Raw genomic sequence first — 12468 nt, 5'->3', positions numbered from 1 at the left:
TGTCATGCACAGAGCCAACAGAAACCACTCAGTGACTTGACAGATGCTTTCGGCTGGAAGATCCCCCAGTATACAACTCAGTAGTATTTTTCCTGTTATAACTTGGAGGGAGAAGGGACAGCATTTCCTTCCCATGTCCCTACAACACAGATCACCAGGAATTCAGGAGCCACTTCCCACAGAAAGAGTGGATGCTGGGAAAGGGTGGTAGAGATCTTTGCACAGAAAGTGAGTGATTAGATCAGCAATCTGAAAACATTTGTACAGAGGCTGCATTATTCAAGGCTCAGCAAAGACTTTTATAAAAGCAATAAAAGCAGATAAGGTGACTAGTTACCCACTTCTTCATGTCTAGGAAGCCATAACTACTACTCATGTGGCTGCTCTGTGTGCAGTACGCATCAGCAGCCCAGAGAAGCCTGACATACCTGGCCACTGCTGCAGGGATTACTGCAAATGCGTGCACACTTAGGGCTTAAGGCTATGAAAGCACTGAGATTACGAACCCACCATCACCTCATGGGAAAGCAAACATGGATGGGGGGAGACCTACAAAGGAAACCCTCTCAGAACTGCTCCTGGGGTACATGCTGTGCAACTCAGTCCACAGAGCAAGGGTCAGGAGGTATGATGAGGGACCCTCCAAATATGGCCAGGAGCTCCTGTGCTCCATTTGTACACAGAAAGAAGAATGCACAAGCAAAGTAGGACTGCAAGGACGTTTGAGAAGTTCTAGTTCAAGCTCCTGCCCTGGCAACTGAGGGAAAGGACAACTCCTGTACCCCCCCCCCAGCTGATCCCAAGGCAATTATGGAGCTGCTGCTTCACCCCCAGGCATACAAAGGAACCAGAGCAGCCACTATGACTTGTAAAAAGAGATAACGGAACTGCTCCTTTGTTTTAAATAGGTGGTACCCCTGAATAGTTCCCTCCTCCTGCATCCCAACCAGCTGCTCCCTGGGGCAAATCTGTCTGCAGAAAGACAGAGCTTTTGGGATTCAGTGGAAGATACAGCGCCAATTCTGGCAGGCAGGAATGTAAAATGGGACAAGACCCTTTCCTAAGCAAAAGAAAAGCCACCATTCATGGTGTGAGAGCACTGAAGAAGCGAGGCACTGCTGTGCTGGCTCTTCCCAGCAGCTCTCTCGCTCCGGAGGTGTGGGGTTCTCCTCCCCTGCGAAGGCTGCAGCAGTGCCTGTGTCCTTGCCTCCATCAGGGGCCACACCAGGGGCCTCTCCTGCTCACAGTCGGCTCCCCATTTCACTATAAATCATAAAGTTTACCCCAGGGTACCACTTGGGGTTACTGGAGCTGCCTGTGGGTTTGGCCTGGGGCCAACCCACAGTTTTCCCACATCCCATCCTTAGAGAAGAGACGGGGGCTCTGGGAGAACTATAGTATTTATGTATGAAGATCTCACTTGCATTGCAGAGGTAAAAACACTACAGACCGCGGTCACTTGAGCACAAAGCAGCGACTGGCAGACATCAGGCAGCAGCCCTCCTCCAAGTTTTCTGCTTGCTTTCCAAACAACTCAACATTCCCACTTCAGGAGGACAGGGAACACCGCTCACCAGCAGAGCACAGCCTCGCAGACAACCCCGACACCCCATGGAGATGCGTGGTCTGCATCACCCACAACATTGTCCCAACCCCGAGGCCTCCCGTTCCCAGCCCAGGCAGCACAGGGATTCTCCACCGCCCACAGCAGGGCGTCCCCGAGCCCTGCACCTCCACCGCCCTGCAGGCCTCGTGCGGCTCACAAAGGACACAGACCCCCATCCTCGCAGCACACCAACACCCACCGCCCCTCTCCCGCCGCGCAGGGGGGAGGTGCGGGACAGACCCCACCCCCGAGGCCACCCTCGATCCCCAGCCCGGGGACCACCCCCTCTCCCACCCGGGGCCGCCCCCGTCCGTGTCCCCGCCCCGGTCCGTCCCGCCGGAGCTGCGGGCACTTCGGAGCGGGGGGAGCGACGGCCCGGCCATGGCCCCGCAGCAGCCCAGCGCCGGGCAGTACCTGCGCTCCGACAGCGGCGGCTCGGCCACCCGCATGCTGGGGGACGGCCCCGGCGCCGATCCCGGGGGGCTGCGGGAGCGGCGCCGGAGGTGCGGGCCTCTCTGGGGCAGCGTGGCCGTCATGGCCATCCTCGCCCTGCAGATCGCCTCCACCACCGGACTCTTTGTCTACTTCACCATGGCCATCTCCAAGGTGAGCGCGGCGCGGGGTCCCGAGGGCGGCTGGGCGAGGGCTGCACCCCGGGAGCGCCCCGAGCCGCGGCTCCGCTCTGGGCAGCTCCTGGCGTGGGACGGCGCTCGGCGCTGGGGAACGGGGCTCCTCCGCGGATCCCGCTGTGCGCAGGGCGAGCCCTTGTCCTGGGCTGCGGGTCTCGGCGGAGCTGCTCCCTGCCCACGGTAACCTGAGGATGCGGGTCCGGGCTGGGGCCGGGGAAGGGGCTGCACGGGCGCCCTTTGGTCCCTGTGCCCTGCCCCGCGCTTCTCATCCCACGCACGCTCCAGGACTGCTGCAGCCTTCTTCCCCTCTTTGTGAGGCTGGGGGGACCCCACACCCGGAGCTCTCGAGAGCTTGGTCCTATTGAATGGCACTCAATCTCTGGCTTGCCCTCAGCATCACTCCTGTCAAGCTGTTCCCGATCTCAGCTCCCACGGATCAGGTGCTGCAGCCAAATCCTGCCATTGACGGCTGAACCAATTCTGCCTGATGGGCATCAGCAGCCAGGGAGCTGCAGGACCCCCTGACCACCCTCACACAGGCACTGCCCTTGGAACAACAAACTTCATGGGATGGCCCTGGTCCTACAAGCCCCACATACACACAGTGCTGCTGCTGCTAAGGCAGATCCACAGCAGTTCCCCAGCAGTGGAAGAGTCAAACATCAAACAGGAGAGATGGAGAACCGAAGGGCTGCCAAGTAGCAATGTGGGCAGTTCTACCCACAGTAACCATCAGCTCTGATGAGAGAGGGGCCCATCAATAGAAGGGCACCGGAATGCCAAGCTTTGCACAAAACCACAGCAGAGGTGAGAAATGGGACAAAGCCCCGTCCCTGGGTGCAAGAGGAACAGTCTGTCTGCTGACTGTTTCAGCATCCTTCAGAGCAGACTCCAGCCTCCAGATTTTCTTTCCTTCCCTGGATCTCCTGTGGCACCCACTACAAGGGATTTACATGAGAGGCATCAGCAGGAGAACGGAAATGTGGGCAGACAGAGCCTCAGGGAAGGGCTGAAGGAAGAAGACAGTTTACACTGATTTACATCTTTGGAATAACTTTGGGAGTCTCTCACCTGATCCCAACATGGGAAGAGTGCTGGTGATAGCACTCAGAACTCAGCGTCCCGAGGGCACCAAATCTCTTGCCTTGGCCAGCCTCCCTCACCCAGAACACATTTACACACAGTCTGCCCTCCCATTTTACAGAAGTTTCTCCCATTTTTCCATTTAATTTAAGGGGAGACAGGCAAGGTAGGGACTGCAGTTATCCTGTACAGTGAGAGGTGCTGGTGGCACATGCAGCCTATCACAGCGAGCCTTAATCAAGGCAATTAGCAGAGCCAGGCAGTTGGTAGTGGCCAGAGGGGTATGGTTGCAGCGCTCATTGTTATGCTGGGACTGTGCCGCCACATTACCAGGGCTGACCCTGATTATATGTGCCTACACCACAGTTAGTGCTGCTGGCAGCGCAGAGGAGCTGGCTGCACACACTGGCTCTGCCCAAGCATGCATTGTGTTGGAGAGTTTCATGCGAGCAGCCCCGTCACTTGGGGATTTACAGCAGGCACCGTGCTTCCACCCACTCAGACAAGCGTGTCTTTGCAAGGCTGGCAGCTCTGCTGCCTAAACCCACCCCAGGTGAACCCCTGCGAGGGCTGCGCTTACCCTCCTGCAGTCATCTGGCTGTGTCGGCACCACAGCATTTCTCTGAGATCAGCACTGCAACCCATCTCCCACCCACTATGCTCCTGGTAAACCCAGCCCAACAGCACACACACAAAAAAAGAGAGAGGAAAAAAAAAAGAGAAGACTTTTTATCTTACCCCACACAGTCTGTGTGCTGATCCCAGAACCTCCAATGATCCTGGTCAGGAGGCAGGCAGATGTCTGGTGAGAGCTGCAGGCTGCGGCTCAGAGCGAGCTGACCTGGGGAAGCACAGGATGCTGGTGGGACTGAGAGAGCAGCCAAGGGCTGCTGGGTTGGCTCCTGTGAGCTGGGAACAACCCAGGTGGTGCAGGCGGGCTGGTCCAGGTGCCTGCACTGATTCCCAGCTCCTGAGTGCTGATTTCAGGGCAGCTGTCCCATCCGGGCCCTGGTTTTCCCACAGCAACAATGACCCCACAGCCAGCTGAGTCCATCATACAGGCAGCAGCTGTGTAGAATTGGGCCAGGTCAGCCTGGAGACACGCTGATGAGGCATAGTTCGCTACGCAGCAGCCCACATCACATGGAAGGAAGGCTTCCTTTCCCCAGCCACAATCCAGCACAGATTACAAAGTGTTTGAGCTCTGTCTGGGCTGATGCAGTACTTGGGGTCTGGTCTCCAGCCAGTATTGCTTGGCCCTAGGAGGGAAAAGATGTGTGAGAGCTTGGTTTACAACAAGATCGACAGCAGTAAATTAGAGCCTCATCACCATGGAGCAGCCATGGACCAGACTGCTGCATGCTTTCAGCCTGGAGCTGCAGCTCTTACCTCTGTGCACAGCCCCTGAATGGGCCGAGGGCACATGGAGCCAAGCACTGCAGGGCAACGCCTTCCCCAGGGTCTGTGAATGTCTTCTTCACAGCTAAGGCTGGGTTATGCTTGCTTCCCCAGGGTCGGAGCAGAAGAGGTTAAAGGAGATGGAGAAAGGGAAATTTCAGTGCCTCTCCTTTACCTGGTGCTCTGCAGTTTGCAAGAGTCTGTGTCTTCCCTTCATGCTCAGCACTGAGACTCAATGAAAGGGGCTGTCACATTTCTATAACTGCTGATATGAGCAAGCTTTTGCCAGTCATGGAGATCATAGGAGGACAAGATGAGATTTAACCCATTAAATTCACAGAACAGGTTTTGGACAGAGCTTGGAACCCATTCAGCCTTCTGCCAACTGATTCCATCCCAGCAGAGCAGCTTCAGTCAGCGTTTGTGTCCTGGTGGTACCCACCCATCCCACCACCAGCTTTGTGCCCAGAGAAGTGCTAGGTTATGCTCCATTCCATGGTGTGTCTGTGGGCATCCTGACACGGCAGGAGCCAGGCCATGGCAGCTGACCTGGGAATGCACCCTGCAGGGATCCCCACTGCGCTCAGCCAAGCCATGTGTGCTGCCTTACCCTGCTCTGTGCAGTCTGTGGACATCCAGGTGTTTCCATTCCAGCTCAAAGCTCAGTCGCAGGGCAGCTCGGAGGAACTGAGGTGTCTGCAGCTTATCAATCAGCAGCAGGAGGGCTCCAACTTGGAAGAGCTGATCAGCAACCAGTCCTGCCTCAAGCTGGCCAACACCATCAAAGCCTACGTGGCCACGGTGAGCCTGGGGCTGCTGGCTGGGGAGGGTGGGACACATGAAAGGAGAGCCCTCCCATTTGCCTGCCTGCCTCAGTTTCCCCATCTGCTTCACCAGTGGGTGGCAGAGGCTCAATTTAAGAGGGACTGCAGGAGGGGCTGCATGCCAAGCCCTCTGCACAGAGGAGATGGCAGAGTCCAGAGGCATGGCATGAAAGAACGTATCGAAAGCTTAGAAGGATGAGAGGAGCTGGGGGCAGCGAACAGCCTTTGCATCTTTAAACCATGGGGTTGTTTTTCTTCTCTAATGGTTCAGGTGACAGAGAACGTCATCAGCAGGAGTGTCGTGAATGGTGAGTCCATCCCGCTGAGTGCTGGGGCAGGAGTTGGGGTTCTGCTCATGGGGAACCTCTGCTGTGTGGTGTCACGGGTCGGTGAGCTGCGCCGCGGGCTGCCATGTCCACGTGCACACAGCTCAGCGTGGGGCCGGGGGTGCCGGCCGGTCAAGGGTGCTCGGCCGCTCCCGGGGCAAACTCCATCCGGCACAGCACTGTGAGCCGGGGCGGGAGAGCAGACTGCCCCACCGGGTGGGTGAAGGGCATATGTCCCCCGTAGGGGTTGGAGGAATGTTATGTCTGCCTGATTGGAGATTGGGGAACCCATCTACCCAGGGAGCAGCACAGAGCTGTTAGATAATAATTGACTAGACATTGTCACCCCAAGTGAACTCGCCCTGTGTAGGGTCAGTGGGGTGTTCTCTTGCCTCTTTCTCTGTGGTTGCTGAGTAAAGACATGCCAGCATTGGTCTGGGGGTCCCTGCATACTTCACCCCCTAAATCCATTTGTCCCTTTCCTTGCAGAGGCCCAGAAGAGCTACTTCAACATCTCAGAGGGACAGGTTGCTACCAAAACACTCGGCAAACCCTCAGCGCATCTCATCTTCCGCCCACAGAACCCGGCCCAGGACGGTGAGCCAGGAGAGGCCAGTGGGGTGCTGGGGGGCTTCTGGGGTGGGAGCGGGGAAAAGATCATAGAATCATAGATCTCCTCCTGAGAGCTGAGCGTGGGGGGTTGCATTTGCCAGCAGATGGAAAGATGTTCGTCCTTTCCAGTCCAAGACCACCCTCCCCACCCCACCTCCAAGCTGGATGGCTGTAGGAGCATGATAGGGCCACCCCTACTGGCCCTCAATGGCGCCCCTCAGCGCAGCGCACTCCATTAGTGACCCTGCCTTCTTCTCAGGAAGCTCCAGGCGCTTTGGGAACCTCTCGCAGTCCTGCCGCCATGCCATCACTCGCTGGGAGGACAGCACCATCCACTCACACCTGCAGAACATCACATACCGGGACGGCCGGCTGCGGGTCAACCAGGCAGGCAAGTACTACGTCTACTCCCAGATCTACTTCCGCTACTCCCGCGACGGGGCCGGCGCCCGTGTCTCAGTGCCGCAGCTCGTGCAGTGCATCAACTGGAAGACCTCCTACAGCCAGCCCATCCTCCTGCTCAAAGGGGTGGGCACCAAGTGCTGGGCACCCGAGGCAGAATACGGCCTCCACGCTCTCTACCAGGGAGGACTGTTTGAGCTCAAGGCCGGTGATGAGCTCTTCGTCTCCGTCTCCTCGCTGGCCATTGACTACAGTGACGCAGCAGCCAGCTATTTTGGGGCCTTCCGGCTCGACCTGTGACAGCCTCCTCATTCTCACACCCTCCCTCTGCTCTTGCTGGATTGACAATTCTGCGTGGCCTAGGGCAGAAGCAATTTGAGCAATTTGAGCCGCCGCTGCATGCAGCTTCCCTCATGCTGTTGCCTTCCTCTGGGTGGGACAGCAGCCGAATGGCCGGGGATCCAGGTGGGCCTGGCATAGTGTAATTCCCTGCACCTGCTGAGCCTGGTGGGTGTCAGCTGGAGCTGGGCAGAGCAGAACACACTTCTATCAAGAGCCACGCCATCAGGGTGCCTTGTAACCACTTCGTGTGCATCTGTGTGCCCCCCACGCCAGCAAGGCAGAGGCACGGGGGCCACAATTTCAGACTAATCTTCCTCATGGCAGGACCACCCCCTGCAAGTCTGAATCCAGATCTGGCACACGCAGGCAGCAAATCACAGCCAGCCATGCTGCCAGGCTCCCAGACCCTGAGCTGGAGGTGCTGGGGCAGAAGTCAAGGTTAGCAAAGAGAAGTGGTATGAGGAGCATGGCTGCAGGGCTGCCCACCACCCCACGGCCAAGCAGCCTGCAGGCACAGGACAGATCCAACATCAGCTTTTAGGCGATAGTCAAGGAGTTTCAGTTCAGACCAGTTAGAAACTTGGGCCTATGCCAGCAGTCAGCCTCTGAGGAGGCAAAGAGCGGGGCCATAATGCTGCAATAATTACCAGCACAAGCAGCTGCACCCAGGCACGTGGCAGAGATGCACTCCTTGCCCAGGTTAGACACTGCATCAACAGAGCCCTACATGTGGCACATCCACAGCAGCATCTTCTCCCTGTCCCTGAGAAGCCACACTGATGAGAATAACATCACTGTTGGGTGCTGGGGAAGGTGCTGAGAGCAGGAGCGAGCCGGGGAGCTGCAGACCTGCAAGACTGGCACCTTGGGTGGTCCTTAGCAGGCTGTTGGGCAGCACAGCCACTCTTTGCTCACATCGGTTGTCACCCTCCAGGACTGCCACCCAGGCCATGCTTTAGCTCAGGCAGCAGTGGCACAGGACCCAGCACAAAAGCAAACCCCTGTTGCTTAACATCCAGGACACGTCAGATACAAAAGACAGGTTCAAGCAGAGCAGAGCACGATAAAGCTGGCTCAGCCCACGGACACTGTGTGGACATAGGCCACTTTTTGTAATTACTTGTATACTCTGTATCATATTCTGAATGTTGATGTACAGGGACAGGCCAGCAGCACAAGCTGCCACAAAGGACACAAGCACCCCTCCTGCCAGCACAGTTCTGGGGGGGTCTCAGTGCTGTTTTTAATAAATCCTGTACTCCAGCCCTGGCCTTGCACCTCTGTGCAGCAGCCTCATGGTGGGTATTTAGCCCCGTACCGCTGTGTAGTAATGCTGCTGGCCCAACCAGACAGCGTGATGTCCAGGCCAGCACACCCACCAGTGCTGTGCAGCCCCTCACTGCAGAGCAGCCGTATCTGCTCTCCCACTGTGTTCCTTGCCATAGCACACAGCCCAGCACAGAGGCTGACAGCAGGCAGAGCATGGCACAGGCTGGTTTGTCCACTGCAGCCTGCAGCGTGGCCTTCCCAGCCCTGCTCCCAGCACAGCGCCTGCAGCAAGGCACCGGGAGTGGTGGGGCAGCTCAGCATTGAGCAAGAGCTGCGAGTGCCAAGGCTGCCTGGGGGAACAGGTGTGTGTGATTCCCAGCAGCTCCAGCCCCGCGACCTGCAGGCAGCAGCGGGGTTTTGTCTCATCTTGCATCACTAATGGCTCCGCAGCCCAGGCTAAAGTCATGCCAAGGCAGCTGCGCCCTCTCCCCATGAATGCCCCAGGCTTTCTCAGAGAGACACACCTCTGCTTCCAAGCCTGGTGCATTCCCGCGCAGGGCTCAGGTGCAGCTCCTGCTGCAGCCCTGCATGCTGGCTAAGCCCAAGCAGGCGTTCAGCCCCCACCCCATTGAGCCCAGGCCCAGCAGCTCTCCCTCCCCACAGTGCTGGGAAAGGGAATGGCTCAGACATGTGGTGCAGGAAGCACACTGCTCCGAGCAGCAGCTGTCAAGAAGCAAGTCAGGGCTTTGGGAGGCTTACTACATCCCTCCCATCTGCCTGGGGGAGTCCTCATTCTGCTCCTCTTCGCTTTGGGGTTGCTGAGCCAGCCCAAGGCTGCTGGGGCCTGGGATGGCTCAGGCCCATCCAGTCCAAGCCTTATGGTGCTGAGATGGACTTGTTCCCCTTTATGCCAAAGCTGGGCAGGAGCTGCTCCTTGCTCCTGCTTTCCAGCCCCCATCTTCTCAGGCCTAAGCTTTGTCTGCATCATCAGCTGGGGCTGGGATCCAGTGCAGAATGAGCCAAGGCACTCCAGTGCCTCCCTGCATCAGGAACGTGATCTCCCCCCACACACAGAAGATGTTTACCTCGCTCTCCCTATCCTGCCAGACCGAGGAAAAGGCAGGCTCTTACTGCAGGTCCTGCTCCAGCGAGGCTAATAAAAAACAACTCCCCAGCAGCGTGCTGTGATCTGCTAACCCATGCGTCCCTCCTCCACCCTGCTGTGCATCACCTGGCCCCTAACACGCTGCTCTCTGCCTGACAGCTCCACTTTGCACACAGCACCCCCCACACCCAGCGTTTTCCTGTAACCTCCAATGCAACCCCAGTCCCTGACCCCTGTCAGGCTTAGGAGGGGTGCAGCCCTGCTCCAGCAGCCCCTCCCTGCTCGCTGTGCAGGAGGCGAGGCTTGGCCGTGCTGCATCTTAGTCATGTTTTGCTCTTGCCCAACACAAACAAAACACTGAGGCCTGCAGTGCAGCTGGCTTATGCGTAAGACTCCTATGCAAAGATTCCCCAAACACAGCAGCCCTCATTGCATCATTCAGTCTAGTTGGTTTCTGATGCTAGTTAAAAGCCCTTCATTCAAAAAGTACCTTATCTCTTGCAGTTCTCATCTTTGCACCATCTTTGCAGCCTTCCAGGGCTCTGCCAGGAAACGGAGCAGGTGGTTCAAAGGTTGTCTCTGAAACATAACTGAGCTTTCTCCCTGCACGGAGATTACTACTAAACAGCTGGATTACTGTTTTTCATGCAGCACCCAGGAGCTGGCAGCACTCCAGGTAAACCATCCTGTCGCATGACCTGGGACAGCCCAGCACCAAGTGAGGCGAGGGGCTGCTGCAGTGTCCTGCAGGGGAGATGCTTGTGTAGATGAACTGCATGGCCAGCAGGCAGCCTCACCAGAGTGCTGAGAGCCAGGCAGTACTGTGCAATGAGAGGAACAGTGGTCTGGAGAAAACAGGTAACTGGCACAACAGGGCGTAGCTTGGCTCTGGGCTGGGACTGTCAAGGTTTCTGCTCTGCAGCTTCTGTGGCTCTGCAGCTTTTCCGGTTCTTGTGTGCGTGCTCCACAGGGCTCAGCCATGGGGAGAGGGTTGGAGGCATCCCCCAGAAACGGAGCTGCTGCCAATAGCACCACTGAAGCTGTTGGGTAGACCAGGCCTGCAGCCACACACTGCAGGAGACCAGGCTCTGATGGAGAAGTCCCTGCGCTGCTTCACCTCCGCGGTGCTCTGTGCTGTCTCACTGCCTTTGCCAGCACTGACAGCCCAGAGCTCAGGGAGCAGGGATGTGGGCCAGCTGTTTCTGCAGTCTCTGGAAAAGGAACAGCATCATTGCACAGGTGCTCCAGCCTTCCCTTCGCACATTACAGTCACGGAAAGCTAGGGCAGCTATCAGCAGCAAACCTCTGCTTCTCAGTCCACCAGCCCAAAGTGATGTTATCAGCAAGCACTTGTTATCACCAAATCTCACCTGCTTGAGGGCCTATTCCTGGTGCCATCATCAACACCAGCCAAAGACCTTGACTGACCCCATGTCACAGATTTTACACCAGAAATCCTATACGTGCCTGCATATACGTGGGTGTGGGCGTGTGGATAAACACACACGCAGATCATTTGCCACCTAGCAGCACATATATAATACCACCTGCGCCATTACTCATCTGCTTGCCCGTGGCAGTGTTACTTTGCCCAGCAGTGATTTCCTCCTGCAGACCAGGGGCAATGTTGGGCGGGTGCCGGCTGTGTGCCTGCCTGTGCCTCTGCGGGGAAATCACAGCTGCTGGGAAAAGGATCACCGCTTAAACCTCAGTGCCAGCGGCCCGGTTACAAAAACACTCTGGTAATGGAAAAGAAATGTGCCTTTCCCATTCCGAAGGCAGAAGGACTAACGCAGACACTCTTCACGAGTGCCACTCTGGGTTTCTGCCGTCGCAGTGCAGAACTGCACAGAAAAACCACCGCACCTCAGTCTGAAGCACTCCTTGAAAGCACTCCAAAAGCACGCGCTGAGTAAAGCCATCACTACACCGGCACAGACCCCTTCCCCCACCACGACCCCCTGCACCACAGCCCTGCTGTGAGCAGTCAGCCAGGTGGCATTTCAGAAGCCTGTCCTGCCCTTTTCCGACGCTTTAAGAAACATGGGGGGACGGAATGACAGCGCTAATAACATGCTCAGGTTGACCTTAATTCTCATGGCTTCATTGTTTGTTTGATCTGGACACAAACTCCTTCCTTGTAGCTGCTGCCAAAGTAAGGTCTTATCGTCGCTGTCTTGAAGCTCTGCTCCCAGCTCATTGTGTGGCTGCACAGACAGCTCAGACAAACTTGCCAGACAGCCCAGGACCTTTACAAAGCTAACTTCGTTGCCCTTTGACTGGAGCCAAAATTGCTATTCTTTCTTTTCTGTTGTTACTGACCAGTTCATCACTACATCCAAGTCCTTTGTTCCATTCCAAACAAGATCTGCTTTTCTTTCAAGTCCCAAGCCCAGAACGAGTTCTGAGGTAAGGAGGAAATCAACGCTGAAAAACACGCCAACACCCCAGGAAATCATTTCTTGGAACACTGTAAATAAAGCGCACAAAGAGAAAGCACATGCAGGAGGTTATGAGGTTACAGCCCTGCTATCGCACAAACCCAGGCACAGGAATCCCCACAGCTCCTCCTACACTCCATGCCCACTTCCCTGCGCATCCCACAGTGCAGTTCTGGCCTCGCAAAGAGGGGCTCATCGCTGTGAATCTGCTGAGCCTCTGCAAGAGGCAAACGAAACACAGCAAGCCTAATCCATTCAGCAATGCGGATTCAAGTAGCTGGATGAAGAGGGAGCTCTTTAAACTAGTCCTGTTTACAGGAAAACAGCATCGCCGGGGTACAGCAAGCAGCGTTTCTTGCTTAACTGCCGAACTCGTAGGCTTGGTTTCATTTATCAAGGGTATGGATTTATAAAAGCACTTATCAAATCCC

The 12468-nt window shown here is 56.5% G+C and overlaps 1 protein-coding gene across 2 annotated transcripts; it reads left to right on the top strand.

Annotated features, from left to right (window-relative positions):
- The first annotated feature begins 1941 nt into the window (after window positions 1–1941).
- On the top strand, window positions 1942–8485 carry TRAIL-LIKE (TNF-related apoptosis inducing ligand-like). Of its 2 annotated transcripts, none has more exons than XM_015278184.4 (5): window positions 1942–2212; window positions 5371–5517; window positions 5812–5848; window positions 6356–6463; window positions 6738–8485. In XM_015278184.4, exons 1-5 carry the CDS (start codon window positions 1988–1990, stop codon window positions 7178–7180), a joined length of 960 nt encoding a protein of 319 aa, XP_015133670.1. In that variant the 5' UTR covers window positions 1942–1987; the 3' UTR covers window positions 7181–8485.
- Window positions 8486–12468: the final 3983 nt, after the last annotated feature.

Source organism: Gallus gallus, chromosome 4 (assembly GCF_016699485.2).
Source record: "Gallus gallus isolate bGalGal1 chromosome 4, bGalGal1.mat.broiler.GRCg7b, whole genome shotgun sequence".
NCBI lineage: Eukaryota > Metazoa > Chordata > Aves > Galliformes > Phasianidae > Gallus > Gallus gallus.
The sequence above is the reverse complement of the archived record's forward strand: the minus strand, read 5'-3'. Positions and strand labels throughout refer to the sequence as shown.